The sequence below is a fragment of the Pseudochaenichthys georgianus genome, chromosome 15, assembly GCF_902827115.2.
Source record: "Pseudochaenichthys georgianus chromosome 15, fPseGeo1.2, whole genome shotgun sequence".
NCBI lineage: Eukaryota > Metazoa > Chordata > Actinopteri > Perciformes > Channichthyidae > Pseudochaenichthys > Pseudochaenichthys georgianus.
This window is the reverse complement of record NC_047517.1, coordinates 29,993,324-30,009,310: the sequence shown is the minus strand read 5'-3', so window position 1 is coordinate 30,009,310 and position 15,987 is coordinate 29,993,324. Positions and strand designations below refer to the sequence as shown.

The following is a 15,987-nucleotide window of genomic DNA, read 5'->3' as shown; positions in this document are numbered from 1 at the left end:
GACTTCCTCATGTTTTACAGCTGACATAATTCTTTCAAGTGCCCCTCTAAATATTTAAATATATGGTAATAATATAGGCTGCTTTGCATTTGCTTCAAAAAACATCACCAGCAAGCTGATTAAACCCCACATTTCTATCAAACATTATCCCTGTACGTCAATATCACATAACACGCTCAACCATATCATATTTAAATGTATTGGTATTCTTCACAGCAAGCATTACCTCAAATACATTATGAGGGAAGTTTTCTGAACAAAGATATTTAAAGAATCTTACATATGAAGCCAAACTAGTTTAAGAACTCACACCCAAGCTGAATACATTTTTGATTGAAGGTGGAAATCATTATTTTCTCTCACATTCTTAGAGAAAAGACGAAAAAAAGGAGCTGTCGGTTTTGACAAGATGGCGTCGATGTTTATGGACTAGGCTGTGCTGAATATGGCTGCGCTTGCGAAGCTGAACTAATGTGTGTGAAGCTGTGAGCCTCAGTAGGCTGCAGGTGGAAGCTGCTCAACACGCTGCAACCTGCAAGTTAAGAGTGTGTGTGTGTGTGTGTGTGTGTGTGTGTGTGTGTGTGTGTGTGTGTGTGTGTGTGTGTGTGTGTGTGTGTGTGTGTGTGTGTGTGTGTGTGTGTGTGTGTGTGTGTGTGTGTGTGTGTGTGTGTGTGTGTGTGTGTGTGTGTGTGTGTGTGTGTGTGTGTGTGTGTGTGTGTGTGTGTGTGTGTGTGTGTGTGTGTGTGTGTGTGTGTGTGTGTGTGTGTGTCGATGATTCGGAGAAGTGCACAGTTTGAGACAAAGGTGTGTCTTTGTTTGTTTGGTAAATAAAGATGAGTGTCTCCAACGTGTGAAAATGTCCCCTTTGGAACAATGGAGGTTTTAGTTTCATAATTCCGCTGGTATTGGATTTGCGCGATGGCACTCCGTCATGGCGGCTAATCACTGAGACATGATTGCTTTTTGGAGAATGACTCATTGTTGAGAAAGGCACCGAGCTGCAGGGGGACAATCAAGCGAGCACTCTCGGTTACAGTTACAGTCAATTTGGATGAAAATTGCCACATCCAATGGTTGTTTGTTGAGAGAGAGTTCCCAATAAAGCAAGTGAATCATTTCACACAGGAGGAGAGATGACTGTGCTCCGGCAGGGTGTAAATACATTCCTCTCTTTTTCTCTGAGTGAGGATGAAAGGTGACTGGAGTGGCATGGGCTCTGAATATGGCTCTGATGACTTCAAAGAGAGGCGAGAGAGGAGGGGACAGAGAGACAGAGGTGGATGGATGCTTCACTGGTAAGGCCCACTAGAGGGGGTGGGGGGGGGGGTTAGAAAAAGAGTTAGAGTGCACATGTGAGTCAGGATGAGAGAGACAAATTTAGTGTGATATTGCTGTTATATGAGAGACATCAAAGACTTGAAACAGTACAAAAGAGGACATGAGTGTGGGTGGGGGTGAGTGAGGGTGGCGGGGGGGCTGGATTGTAGAAAAAAGAGATCGACATGGAAAGAGCAAAGGGTGAACACCCGGGCGAGACACAGACAGTGAGGGAACCAGGATGAAAAAGTATTCGGGCTGAGAGGGATGTTTTCACAGGTCTAGACCGAGAGAGAGGGAGGGAGGGAAAAAGTCAAAAGGATGGTTTAAAGAAAGACTACATACTGCCAAGCTGCCAAAATACACTGCAGAGAAGAGAGGTGTCGCATGAAATACTCTGCAAGATTTATTTCTGTTTACTTTTTGAGGGCTCTTGACATGCAACTAGGATTTAAAATGTGGCAATGATACACTGGCTGTTTTGGAAAACGGCATTCCTCCAATATCAATTTTTCGTTGGTTGAACGCTTCTGTAAATATAATTATAGGTTTGAGAAGCAATGAGATATTCAGGGAAAAAACTGTTAATTCTCGCAATTATGAGATTTCGACGTGGTGTTCATGCTTTATGGATCTGATATCTGACCTGTGGTGGAGTCACTTGTTATAGGCTGAATGCAAATGGCTGTAAACATATTGGTAAGGGATGCAACTGCATAATGCGATGCAAAAAGGATATCAATGTTCTATAATAAACAGAGACACAATGTCAAGACATAGAGATGAGCAAGCGAGCGGAAATGTATACGTCCTAGACAGAGTGGAAGGAACAAAGCGTCACCGGAAACAACAAGGGAGTGCATTAGAAGAAGAAACTGCATGGACACAGTTTGGATTCAGATGGTGTATGTAGAGATGGAGGGTCAGGAGACGGGGGACAGAGCAATAAACAAGGAGAGAACAAGGACATATATATATGTATGCAGAGAAACACAGCAAATAAACTAATACTCTGTCTCTCTCCTCTACATTTAACCCTACTCATTTTTTTCTTTTTGTCTTTATTCCTAATGGAGCATCTCTGTCCTTATTAAGCCCATCACACCAGAGATGAATTCATTCACAACCCTGGCCGGGGTTCTCCTCTAATCTACTGCTAAATGTTGAGCTGGAATGAAATGACCAAACAGAGACGAGGCGAGGCCTGAGTCAGCCTTTATCTTAATGCCCAGGCTTCCTCAGACCCTTATATAACCCTGGCCTAAAGACTCCGGCTGTGGCACACATACAGAGGAGAGAGCTTAGAGCCAGACAGGCCTTGGTATCTTTTCCCTGTCTTCAAGGAACAGTGCGAGTGAAGTCCATTATTACATCTGGAAACTGCCACCATACTGAAAAGCCCAGTGGTACTTTGTGAACCATGTCAGAATTGTTGATTTGATGCACCACGCTTTGTTTGTTGCAATTCTGCTCATATGCATCCAACATGATTTATGCTCACTCAAAGCATTTTGTGAAAATGCAGGAAGTAATGTGCCATTTTCCCTTTTATGGTTAAATTGAGTGGGGTTCTTTTAGGCAAATGTTGAATTTCGTTTTGTTTTTGACAATTCAGTACAATTCTTGAAAATCATACTCACAAATGTGAATAAATATACATATACACTTTCTTGCCAAGAGTTACACGAGAAGATTAATTCAACTCTCATCACTCTCATAGCAGAAAAGCTGCTGTCAGAATCTCTCCAAAGCTTCCTAATTAACACGTTTTATTTAATGTATTAATTCCGTACAAACACATATAAAGTGTTGATTAGCCAGCAATAGATTATGTTATGCTGAGCAGAAAGATGAGAGTCATCCTCTGTTCTTACTCTCTCTAAGAAAGGGAATAAACATAGTTCTAACCCTAAAAGTTGAAGTGATTTAATTTCCTCCTAAAACTATATTGCTATTGCAATTATAAGATAGTTGCATACTTTATGATCCTGCAAATATGTGCGGAGTGGCTCAGGCATCCATCCCAAGATAGCTTATTGATCTAACCAAACCATGCTAAATGTCAACAGCCACTAATACTGAATAATTACTAAGATATCAAAGTAATTATGATTACTCATAAAATGTAAGGTCATAGGAGTAGCTGTTATGAATTTGCCACCTACGGTATCTTCACTGTGTGCGCCTTTCTTTCTTTTGTCATTTTATATTATCTCTTTCAAGACCAATTGTTGTGAAATGTATCAATTATACGTACCAGGACTACACCACAATCGACTGTTGCATGTGTCACTAATGCAGGCTTCTCTAATTGCCGTTTGACGTCAGCAAATACACGCAAAATGGATTAGTTTGAAACACACAAAGCCGTAAATGCCAATTTTCCATCCGACGGTGTCTGCCAAGCACCCTCACTTTCCCTCAAGAGTGTATGCACAAAAGAACATGCATGTTTTCACACACAGGAAGAGAAATCGCCTGGCTGGCAAGCTGACATACAAAGAGCCCTACTTCACACACAAAGATCTCTCTGATCTGGCAATTATAGATCATCCCACCTCACCCCCACCTCTCTCCCTCTTTCTCTCGGTCTTCCTGATCTTCTGATTGCAGATTGAGGGAGACAGGCAGTACAAGAACCCTTCAATCTGGCTCTCAACTGAGAAAAAGCTGAAAATGTATTCAGTTCCCTCCGCTTTATGACTCACTAACAATGTAGGATGGTTGGGAAATCTATTGAAAACAGAGCATCGTTATATAGGGTTTGTTTAACAAATGCAGATTAGCCCTAGAAGGAGAAATGCTTTCGATAAGGAAATCTCTGCTGAATATTAAGTAGTAAAGTTAGACTCTGTGTATTAATATTGGCTGCAGTTCTGCACCATTTAACAAAACGACATTACCACCATATTGCACTGATGCAGTGTGAGTAGAGGGAAAGTCTTGTTCCTGAAAATCATCTCTTGTACACAACCACTTAATCAATTCACAAATTATTAGCACGCACTAATACCTTTGCCCTGTTTGTAATTCCTGTTTGTTCATTACTGAGTCGCACTGAGAGGATATGGTTCAAAGGTCACCTTGCGGCATCAACACCCTTTTCAAAAGTGTGAAGGACAGACACTTAGATGTATTGTTTATGTGCTTGTCTGTCAAGTAAAAGACCAGTCCACACGGGCATTTAAAATATGATACAGGCTAAGTTTCATACTGACGTAAAATCAATTCAAAGATTTGATAATAAAACCCTGAGAGAAGGCAAGGATTGTCAGAGGAGAGACGTGATGCTTTTGGACCACTGGCCGTATTCTCTTGGACCTAATCGTTCATTTGAAGACAGAAATGCTTAGTGAGATGAATGGTAGTTGACATGCAGGACAAGACTATTCGGTCTAATTACATCAAATTAATTGCATGAGTATGTTGAATGAGGATTTGAAGAATATTCACGGCTAGTTATTGTTTTACTAATGTATCAAAAGGGAACCACAGTGGGACGAAAACGCATTCCATGTCAATACCACAATTATCTGACATTGTTTGGCCTTAATACTAGTTTTTCGACATACTGTAAAACGGTGAAATGTGCAACAACAATAAGCACTGCAGAGTTCTTTCTGCGTTATTGTCAGCCGCAGAGAAGACCAAGTTTCACCAGGGACCAATTACTTTGAAGATGCACAATATTGACATTTATGTAAGCTCTATAATATAATAGGACTGAAAATAACAAAACGAACGTGAGGCAACAGTGCATGTTCTCATTGGGGGAAAACTGAATAGAAAAAAATAAACACGTACATTTAGAATGAATGGCTTTACACAGAGACCGAAGCCAAACTGGCTGCTGGAAGAACAATTATTGGATGCCTATTGGCAGCTCCGATGTAAATAAGAGTGGGCTGGTGCCTCAGCCTTCAGATACCACGCCACAGAGGAAGATCAGACTCCAGGAGCTGCGGTATACTGCTTCAAATGTTATCTCCATTAATTAGTTTTAGTCCTCAAATTTCTATTTTTCTATCAACTTCTGGGACGTTAGGAATGTTGTGGCTGGATTGTTCAATTATTCAATTTCAAACCAAATAACTGGCAGAGATTTACGCCTTTGTTGCAGTGTTTGAAAAGCTCTGTCAACTGTATGGGGTGGGAGAAACAACAACACATTTTCAATCAGGAAATAACTCACATGTTCTCTTGTGCAACAGAAATCTTGCAATGGAACAATCCAAAATATTGTGCCGTATTTGAGTGAAAATGTGTGAAGGAAGTGAAAATAGATGATATTGTAAAAGTGGATGTTAACTCTCTTCAGCCTCAAGATTTCCTCTTGGAGGATGAAGCAAATGCAGAAACACCATCAAAATGTTACTATATTTATTTATACTGTATGCTAAATCTACTCATTTAAATATATAGATACTTGTATATCATTATATATTAATATCATTATCACACACGTATGCAGACACACAGAGCGACTAACACACACGAAGCGCTGGCTGTTTTCTCCTCGCGCTGAGTGACGATGAACTTCACCAGAGCTGTCTTAGGATCGCATAAAAAATTCAGGACTCTCTCTTAGCAACATTCGCCCTACATACAGTGTGCACACATGCTCACACATGCATCACAGCATTATTCATAGTGCACACAAGTGAGCAGGCATGCAAAAAACACACACACACGTACTGTACACACTGGTGCTCTTGATGATAAAAAGTGAGCCTGACGTGTTTAATGTGAGAGCAGCAAGACATCACAAAGGCTTTTATATGAAAAGTAATGATCGAGTGACCCGCAGACATGCTGTGCATAGCCCATGGAACACTGCTTTAAACATCTTATTGAGTATTTCTGAGGTTTTGGCCTACTTGTAGGATCCCCTGTGACTGTTGTCGATAAATCACAAAAGCAAGCTATTAGTGTATCTGTGTCTGTAAATAATATTTAAATAGTGTGTGCATCTTCATTTGTGATACAAATAAAAGAGCTAAGGCAAGGTGTTTTTGTATATGTGTCCTCGAAGAAAACAGACAGCTCTGCACACATCTCCACGGCATGCTGGTCAGCACCTCAGCTCGACCATCCATTTTCATTTAGACGGTAATGACAGATTACAGGAAAGATTGAGAGGGTTAGAGGATGTAGTTATGGATATACTATCAAACCACTATCTGCTGTCCTCAGCAATAAACCACCCTCCGGTCAAATTACATAATCCTTCCACTACTACACACTAGCAAATTGACTATCCAGTAGTTGGCTTGATATTAACATTTTGTATAACGGGTCCACTATGTATCCATCAAGTTCCTGCACAGGATGTCTGAGCAGCAGAACGGATTATAAAAGTGTTTTGCCCACTCGAGTTTTCAGTTCAATGTGGGTTGCAACACCTTTGCCAAGTCAACTTTATGAAAAGCATTTGGGGCATCTGTTCACCCTGGCGGTATACGCACGTCTACAGACAGTACTCTTGTGATGGTAGGTTTCAATTAAGCCCACTCCGGAAACACAATTTCATCCTTGCTGCCTTCACCATGTTCTTTCATTCTGCAGTGCATCTGGGTCAGCCAGTGTACGGAGCCAAGTTGTGGCCATGTGTGGTCAAGTGTTGAGAAGTGAAGAATTGTATGATGTAGGAAAGCTACACAACTAAGATATTACTTATCTAACCAAACATTTGAAACACACAGCTCCTAAAATCTATCTATCGATCTTGCTTCCTCATGAAAAACTGTCAGAAACCAAATATATTTTCTGAAGGTAAAAGCTGCATAGAAAAACACTTGCATACTTGATACTACAGATGGCACTATCGAAAAAGCAGGACTTTCAGATCAACAGCAGGAAAAGGGAAGAGACATCGCATGTAATTGAATAGCTAGGAAAGCCCTCAAGTTAATATTTAATATACAAGTGGTTTTCATGCCTTAATTAACACAGTTTCATATTAACATGAAATGTAATAGAAGTTCAGAAATTATTTAGCGACATATACCTAGCTCCATTATCTTTATTATTTAGCCTCGCTTTGGGAAGATACCAAAAATAGTTACTTCAAAAATCAAAAGCAACCTTTCTGCTACTAGCATAGCGGCGCATCCAGCAAATCTAGTCCCACACTGGCAGTAATATTGCTTAACACGCTGTGAGTGCTATAAAAGACCGTCGATCTATGATATCATGCTAAGCGTATCCTCTTCCTGTTGTGCAGATGCTGTCGCAGATGGGATGGGAGCATTCGCTAATGAGTGAAGAGAATGAAATGAAGAAATTCACGTAACGCTTGAGTCATCAAGGAATGAAATAAAAAGACAATGATCACTCCATTGGTGAATCTGAAGGTGAAGAAAAACGTTGCGTTGCCCTTTAGGAAATGTCCAGGTGAATACAGCTACACCTGAAGACAATAACAGCACCACCAGGGAGAAGATGACTGCAACAGCAATTTTCAGAAGGGTTTATATTTAGGTCGATCTTTAATGTAGCTGTTTTTGTCAAGGGAGACAAAAAGATAAAAACAAAACGAGTGCACATATTGCACTGCAGGTGTTAAGGTTTCTAAAATAAATTATAATTGGACTTCAAGCCTCAAAGTAAACAAACGTTATCTTCCCTGCAGATTATTATATTAATAATTTGTTTGATGTTTGAAGCAGGATGCATTAAAGGTGTCTCAGCGGTCTGTACACTCCCCTTCCTTTCTCTACTGTAATTCTCTAATGTAGTCACAGATTTAACAGTGAAGAAAACCACCAGTAGCAGTGTAATGACTTGTTTCCAAAGCCTGTGGCTACATTTTGGTTTCATTAATGTGAGTCGGTTAAAAACCCATCCTCCGACATGTTAGTAATAAAAGCTGATGGTACTGTGCAACTGGAAAATGTGTGCATGAGTGTCAGGGTCTCACAGTGAGTTTGCGCGTGTGCGTGCGTGCGTGCGTGCGTGTGTGTGTGTGTGTGTGTGTGTGTGTGTGTGTGTGTGTGTGTGTGTATGTGTGTGTGTGTGTGTGTGTGTGTGTGTGTGTGTGTGTGTGTGTGTGTGTGTGTGTGTGTGTGTGTGTGTGTGTGTGTGTGTGTGTGTGTGTGTGTGTGTGTGTGTGTGTGTGTTGTGTGTGTGTGTGTGTGTGTGTGTGTGTGTGTGTGTGTGTGTGTGTGTGTGTGTAGGCATGCTTAGAATCTATTTACATGTTGTGAGAGAGAAATTGCATGTTCTCTCCGTGCTTTCATCAAACTGATGTAGCGTTACAACCCTAAATCAACCATGGCACAAGAACAGTGTCTTGCCATTAGTAATAGCAATTTCCATTGCACAGCTCATCGTCAAGTCAATTGATGCAAGAGAGTCACACTCACACTCGCAAACACACACACATATACACGTGCAGACTAAAAATAGCAGCTGCTTACCTTTCTGTACACTATCATGTTGGGGGACTCATCCGCTACCCCGTTGGTCCCCTGCCCACCGCTGTTGGTCTGTGCCATGATCCAGTAGGTAAATCTGCCACAGGAAACGTCAGGTGCTCCTGTTGGGAACCGAAAGGATATTTTGGTCCATCAGAAGAACAATGGAGCTTGAACGTGACTTGCCCTCACCTTGTCAAGAGGAAAAGCATTTACATAACCTGTGGCCTGCATCACCTTTTAACGTATTTGACATTTCCACATGGAACAGATGTGCACAGCTCCAATTCTGCTACACGTGTTCACATTTCACAAGGTCTTGACAAGGACATTCTTTTTATGATAGGCAGCTGATTTTGCACACCATTTGGTTTCTGCTGGTTCAATATGAATTCCAAGTGAATGAGGCAAAAGTTCAACAAGATAGGCAATTAATGGTACCATGAAGAACTATACTTTTTCCCATTGAGCACAAAATCCATTTATAATGTTATACTGTTTGTTGACATCGGATAATTCAGCAGCAAGCCTTAATTCCTACATGGCACCTTGTCTGCATCTTAGATTGTACTTGCAAGATAAGGTGAGGTGAAGACCCGTACCCTGACAACAGTAAATGCAGTAAAGAAGAAAAAAAACACCCTCCCAATGCAGCTTAGATACATCCACTCTGGTAGAGCATCCATAGGCAAACGTGCAAGACTGTGCACATGTAAAGGATATCGTTTGCAGGTTACAGCTCCATTATCCTTTCTTCCCCATACGACATCCACACGACATCTTTGGGAGGTTAAGTCTGCAACAATAAATAGCCTATAGCATGCAAACAGCGAAGTCATGAAACCTGTGCTTTACATGAGGCCGTCAGCGATACTATTTTGTGTTTGTTAAACCCCTGCACGTATCAGCACCTTGGACAGCTGCTGCGAAACGCCCGAGCCCGTTTTATCGTCCCCTTTTCTTAATCACGAATAGCTCGTAAATACAGCGACAACACAGCGACAACGGTGACCGGAGGAGAAGGGGGGGCTTACCTGAAAAAACGCGCAACCCGCTTTAGGAGTCCTGAATCCTTGCAGAGGTGGAAGCCTGGTCCTTCGCGTTCAGTATGTCAACTGGCAGACATAGGAATGCGAGGATTTTTCATTGGCAGCGTGAAGAAGCAGACATTCGGCGGACACTTGGTGTGGTTCAGCTCTGTGTCTCTCCTCTTCTCCAAACGATGCTGCTCAGAAGCACGGGCGCGCCACCGCCGCGAACGCGCATCGATCCATGACCAATGGCGTGTAAGGAATAAATTACAACCAGTTTTGGAGACATACAGCTATTTCTCCAGCTCAAAATGTACTGCTATGCACTGCAGTGATATGCTAGTCCTTAAAGACAGGTCGAGACATGCTGTCTAGTAATATTTTAGCAATTGCAGTTTTTATTTATGGCGAAATTGTGGGAAAATATAGCATAACATCCAGAGTAACTTTCACTTAACTTGAGTATTTCATGTTTTTACTAATAAATATCTTCACTCCAATGCATATTTGGAAGAAAAAAAACTACAACAAGCAAATGAAAAACATTGCACTTATGCAGTAAATGTAATCACCCCAAAGTGCCGTAGACAGTTAGATTTAGCTCCACCGCTGCCTGTAAACATTAAAGTGCTGCTTATGATAATGCATCAGTAAGCTCTTATCCAATCATATAATAATGCGACACAACAGAGCTCGTTTTCATGCATAGTGATACTGTAATGCTTATACTTTAAGTACATTTTTGCTGATAATACAAAAAGAGCAGTTAATTGAGCATTCTTTAAACTGATTGTAGTAAAGGTATGCACATTCTGATACAAGGAGGGGCTGTGTACTTCATTTACTGCTGTCCCTATATAATTAATGTTATATATAATGGGAAAACTCAGTGATGTGATCATGCGCAAACCTCTGTAGACGTGTAACACCTTAGACATACTTACTTTCGCCTTTGTTGATTCAATAGAGCTTTGTGTTTTTACAGTAGACAAGGTATTTTTACTTAGACAACAATATTTCAGTTTTAGCTTAAAATATCAGAACATAAAATTGAACACAGAAACGGAGCCACTGTTGTTGCGCCTCATTAAGTATATTTAACAATATTGTTGTCCCTGGTAGAATGGTGTATTTTACTCCCTTTATTGTATATGTGAGGGTCTATGTATGTATGCTTTCTGTGTTTGACAATATCACAAATAAATAATATATAAAAAAATTAAAAAGTATATTTAACAATGAATTGTCTTCATTAAAAGACAGTTCATGTGTTAAAAGACATACACATTAAAGGTTAGTGCAGAGGAGTTGAACAATTTTAACTTTCACTTGTATTTCACACACATTGTAATGTACCTCCCAGGCAATAATCAAATGTTAAATATTAGCTATGAGTTTCTGTGATTCAGTGCTGCAGATATGAATGGATATACATACATAGAAAATCTCTTATTTTGCTGCAATTTGTGGCTTTGAGGTATGCAGCAGTCCAGGCGTGAAAGATGGCAGATGTGCCTCTCGCCCTTATGTCCTGTACTGTATCTGTGTGTCTGTCTGTCTTTCCCTTTGCTCTCTCTCGAGACTCAAGCTCTCTGCTTTCAATGATTAAAGGTAACTTATTCAAACAGCATTGCAATACATCCTTGGGATATACAAAGTCATCAGATGTTCAAATTCCATTCCATCTTTGCATTATTTTCCTTTTTCATTTCCATCTGTTATTATAATCACCTTTTTCTGCATTAGCCATGTTTTGTAATCAGGTGTGTTGAAACTAGGTCATTTATATCAGGCAAGTTTCCAAACTCATTTAATTCATCCTTAAACACATGAAACCAAGAGGCTGTTTTCATAATAAATAGATCCATCTCAAATATTGCACTAGTAGGAAATTATTTAGAAAGTTCCTTGTATGCAAATTAACAACATCCTTAATGGAAATGGAGTTTTTAACCACTTTAATTCTGGCTTTACACGCTGAAGATAGTACTGATTATAGGTACTAAATCACTTTATTTGTATTCAGAATATAGAAAGCATCAAGGCTATGTTCTGGGGAAAACCTGGTCTGATTAAGAGAGACGGCATTCACCCTACTTTGAAAGGTGCAGATCTAATTTCGGCAAACATTTCAGGGCTTTGTGGACGTAATCCATGACAAACTGGAGTTGAGACCAGGAGGCAGAGTCGCAGTCTTACACGCTTCTCTGCGCTCTCTCCTAGGCAGTCACCCATAGGAATCCCGAACCCAATAAAATACCCAATATTAGCGGTGTGTGTGTCTGCCCAAGGACAATTTAAGGTAAAACCTAATAGAGGTGTCATACATAATAACCTAATAAAAGTAAATGTAACAACTACTACAGTGCAACAAAACAGGAAGATTAAATGTGGTCTCTTAAACATAAGATCTCTAGCATCTAAGGCAATATTGGTAAATGATTTAATATCAGATTATAATATTGATATATGCTGTCTCACTGAAACTTGGTTGAGACATGAAGAATATGTCAGCATAAATGAGGCCACTCCACCCAGCCATGTCAACACTCATATTGCTCGAGGCACGGGCCGAGGAGGTGGAGTTGCAGCAATCTTTGACTCAAGTTTACTTATCAATATTAAACCAAAATGTAATTATACCTCTTTTGAAAGCCTCGTTTTTAGTCTTACGCATCCGACCTGGAAAACTTTGCAGCCAATCTTATTTGTTACAGTGTATCGTGCACCAGGTCCTTATTCAGAATTCTTATCAGAATTCTCTGAGTTTTTATCAACTTTGGTTCTTAAAACAGACAAAGTAATTATCGTAGGTGACTTTAATATTCATGTTGACGATGATAAAAATAGCCTTACTGTTGCATTTAACTCTATATTAGATTCTGTTGGTTTCTGTCAGAGTGTAAATAAACCAACCCACTGTTATAATCACACTCTCGACCTTGTTCTGACTTATGGTATTGAAATTGAGCAACTATTAGTCGAACCGCATAATCCTGCTTTATCCGACCATTTCTTAGTAACTTTTGAAGTACTGTTACTAGACTACAAAGCATTAGTCAAAAGCTCTTGCAGCAGAAACCTATCTGTTAGTGCTATAGCCACATTTAAGGAAGAGATTCAACCAATACTTAACTCGATAGCATGTCTGCATGTAGGGGAGGAAACTTATACAAAATGTACACCACCCCAAATTGATCATGTTGTTGATAGTGCTATAGATGCGCTGCGAATAAAATTAGATTCTGTTGCTCCTTTGAAAAAGAAGAAAATAAAACAACATAGATTAGCTCCATGGCATAATGCCGAAACCCGCAAAATAAAGCAAAAGTCTAGACAACTTGAAAGGATATGGCGTTCCACTAAACTTGAAGAATCTCGTTTAATTTGGCATATTACTCTCAATGAATATAAGAAAGCACTGCGTAAAGCGAGAGCAGCCTACTACTCTTCATTAATAGATGAGAATAAGAATAATGCAAGATTTCTTTTCAGCACTGTAGCCAGGCTGACAGAGAGTCACAGCTCGATTGAGCCTTCTATTCCCTTAGCACTCAGTAGTAATGATTTTATGTGCTTTTTTAACGATAAAATTGTTACTCTTAGAAACAAAATTAATGACCTCTTGCCTTCGACCAGTATAGTGTTATCAACAGCTCCCGGAATCGTAAGTTCTAATATTACACTAGATAGTAAACTAGAATGCTTTTCAGCCATTAACCTTGAACAATTACATTCAATGATTCTCTCTTCTAAACCATCAACGTGTATGTTAGACCCAATTCCAACTAAGCTGTTGAAGGAAGTTTTTCCATTAATTAGCACTTCTTTATTAAATATTATGAATATGTCTTTATTATCAGGCTATGTTCCACAATCATTCAAAGTAGCAGTGATAAAACCGCTTCTTAAAAAGCACAACCTCGATCCAGAGGTTTTAGCCAACTATAGACCTATTTCTAATCTTCCGTTCCTCTCAAAAATTCTTGAGAAAGCGGTCGCAAAACAGTTGTGTGATTACTTAAAAAACAATGATTTATTTGAAGATTTTCAGTCTGGCTTTAGAACACATCATAGCACAGAGACAGCTCTGGTTAAAGTCACAAATGATATTCTAATAGCCTCAGACAAGGGACTTGTCTCTATTCTTGTTTTGCTCGATCTTAGTGCTGCATTTGATACTATCGACCATGATATCCTATTGCAAAGACTAGAGCACTTAGTTGGCATACAGGGAACTGCTTTAGGCTGGTTTAGGTCCTATCTATCTGAACGCTCTCAGTTTGTACGTGTTAACGATGAATCTTCCACGCAAACCAAAGTTAGCCATGGAGTGCCACAGGGCTCAGTGCTCGGACCTATTTTGTTCACATTATATATGCTTCCGTTAGGCAATATTATAAGGAATCATTCTGTAAACTTTCATTGTTATGCGGATGATACTCAACTATATTTATCAATCAAGCCTGATGAAATTAATCATCTAAATAAAATGCAAGACTGCCTTAAGGACTTAAAAACGTGGATGACCTTAAACTTTTTGATGTTAAACACGACCAAAACTGAAGTTATTGTACTTGGCCCGAAGAATCTACGAAACAAATTATCTAAAGACATACTAACTATGGATGGCATTAATTTGGCCTCCAGTGAGACTGTAAGGAATCTTGGTGCTATATTTGATCAGGATTTATCCTTTAACGCCCACATAAAATCAATTTCAAGGACCGCCTACTTCCATCTACGTAACATTGCAAAAATCAGGCATATCTTGCCTCAAAACGATGCAGAGAAACTAGTCCATGCATTTGTTACTTCTAGGCTGGATTATTGTAACTCTTTATTATCAGGGAGTACCAAGAAGTCAATCAAGTCGCTTCAGCTGATTCAAAATGCTGCGGCTCGTGTACTAACCAGAGTTAGGAAAAGGGACCACATTACTCCTGTTCTGGCTGCCTTACACTGGCTCCCTATAGAACACAGGATAGAATTTAAAATTCTTCTTCTCGCCTACAAAGCCCTTAATGGGCAGGCGCCATCTTACCTTAAAGAACTCATTATACCCTACTGTCCTACTAGGGCATTGCGTTCCAAGAATGCAGGGTTGTTGGTTGTTCCTAGAATCTTTAAAAGTACAATGGGAGCCAGAGCCTTTTCTTATCAAGCTCCACATTTGTGGAATCAGCTTCCAGTTTGTGTTCGGGCGGCAGACACCCTATCCGTTTTTAAGAGTGCGCTTAAGACCTTCCTTTTTGATAAAGCTTATAGTTAGGGCTGATTAGATTCAGCCCCTAGTTTTGCTGATATAGGCTTAGTTTGTCGGGGGACATCTTACTTCTTCCTTCTCTCTGTCTATACCCGTGTACACTCATGTTCCGATTAACCCAGCTTCCCCAAATGTCTTTCTTTTTGGTGTCTATATACGCTGGAATCCGGAGTCATGGATGATCCTGCGGTCCTGTGTCCTGGATCGCGAGCGCTGGATCTTGAGTCGTGGCTGTGGTCCTGGATCATAGGTCCTGGATGGATATCCTCGTGGATTCATCTTCCTATTATACACACATGCATTTCCAAACATTTGGACTACCTATGTTGCAAATGTATTATCTTTTCAATTTACACACGGCATCTATTGCACGTCTGTCCGTCCTGGGAGAGGGATCCCTCCTCTGTTGCTTTCCCTGAGGTTTCTCCCATTTTTCCCTTTAAAACTGGGTTTTCTTTGGAAGTTTTTCCTTGTACGATGTGAGGGTCTAAGGACAGAGGGTGTCGTATTGTCATACTGATATTCTGTACACACTGTGAAGACCACTGAGACAAATGTAACATTTGTGATATTGGGCTATATAAATAAACATTGATTGATGATTGATTGATTGATGTTCAAGGAAATGAATGCACCTTTTGATAGACCGGAAGGCATGGGGCCATGTTGTATGTTATCCTGAATCACAGCAGTAGTAGTACAAATGCCATATCAATCTCATTAGTATGCAGAAAAAGTGACAGGTCGCCCCGCCCCTTTTTGACCGGAAGTCCCGCCTTTTTATTTTGAAAACCGGAAGTCCCGCCTCGTTCGACCGGAAGTCCCGCCTCGTTCGACCGGATGTCCCGCCCCCGCTTCCGGCGGATGTCCCGCCCCCGCTTCCGGTTTACAAAATAAAATAAAATTAAAATTAAAAAAATGAGAAAAATAAAATGCCGTTGTTTTCAATCAATTAATA

At 40.2% G+C, this 15,987-nt stretch overlaps 1 protein-coding gene across 1 annotated transcript in view; it reads right to left on the bottom strand.

Annotated features, from left to right (window-relative positions):
* The window catches only part of rgs7a (regulator of G protein signaling 7a), a 78,278-nt gene extending 68,297 nt beyond the window's left edge, over window positions 1-9,981 (bottom strand). The window contains exons 1-2 of the mRNA XM_034100009.1: window positions 9,767-9,981; window positions 8,736-8,854 (exon numbers count right to left, since the gene is read on the bottom strand). Of these exons, the coding sequence (XP_033955900.1) occupies window positions 8,736-8,813 (78 nt within the window). The 5' untranslated portion in view covers window positions 8,814-8,854; window positions 9,767-9,981. The remainder of the gene's footprint in view (window positions 1-8,735; window positions 8,855-9,766) is intronic.
* Window positions 9,982-15,987: the final 6,006 nt, after the last annotated feature.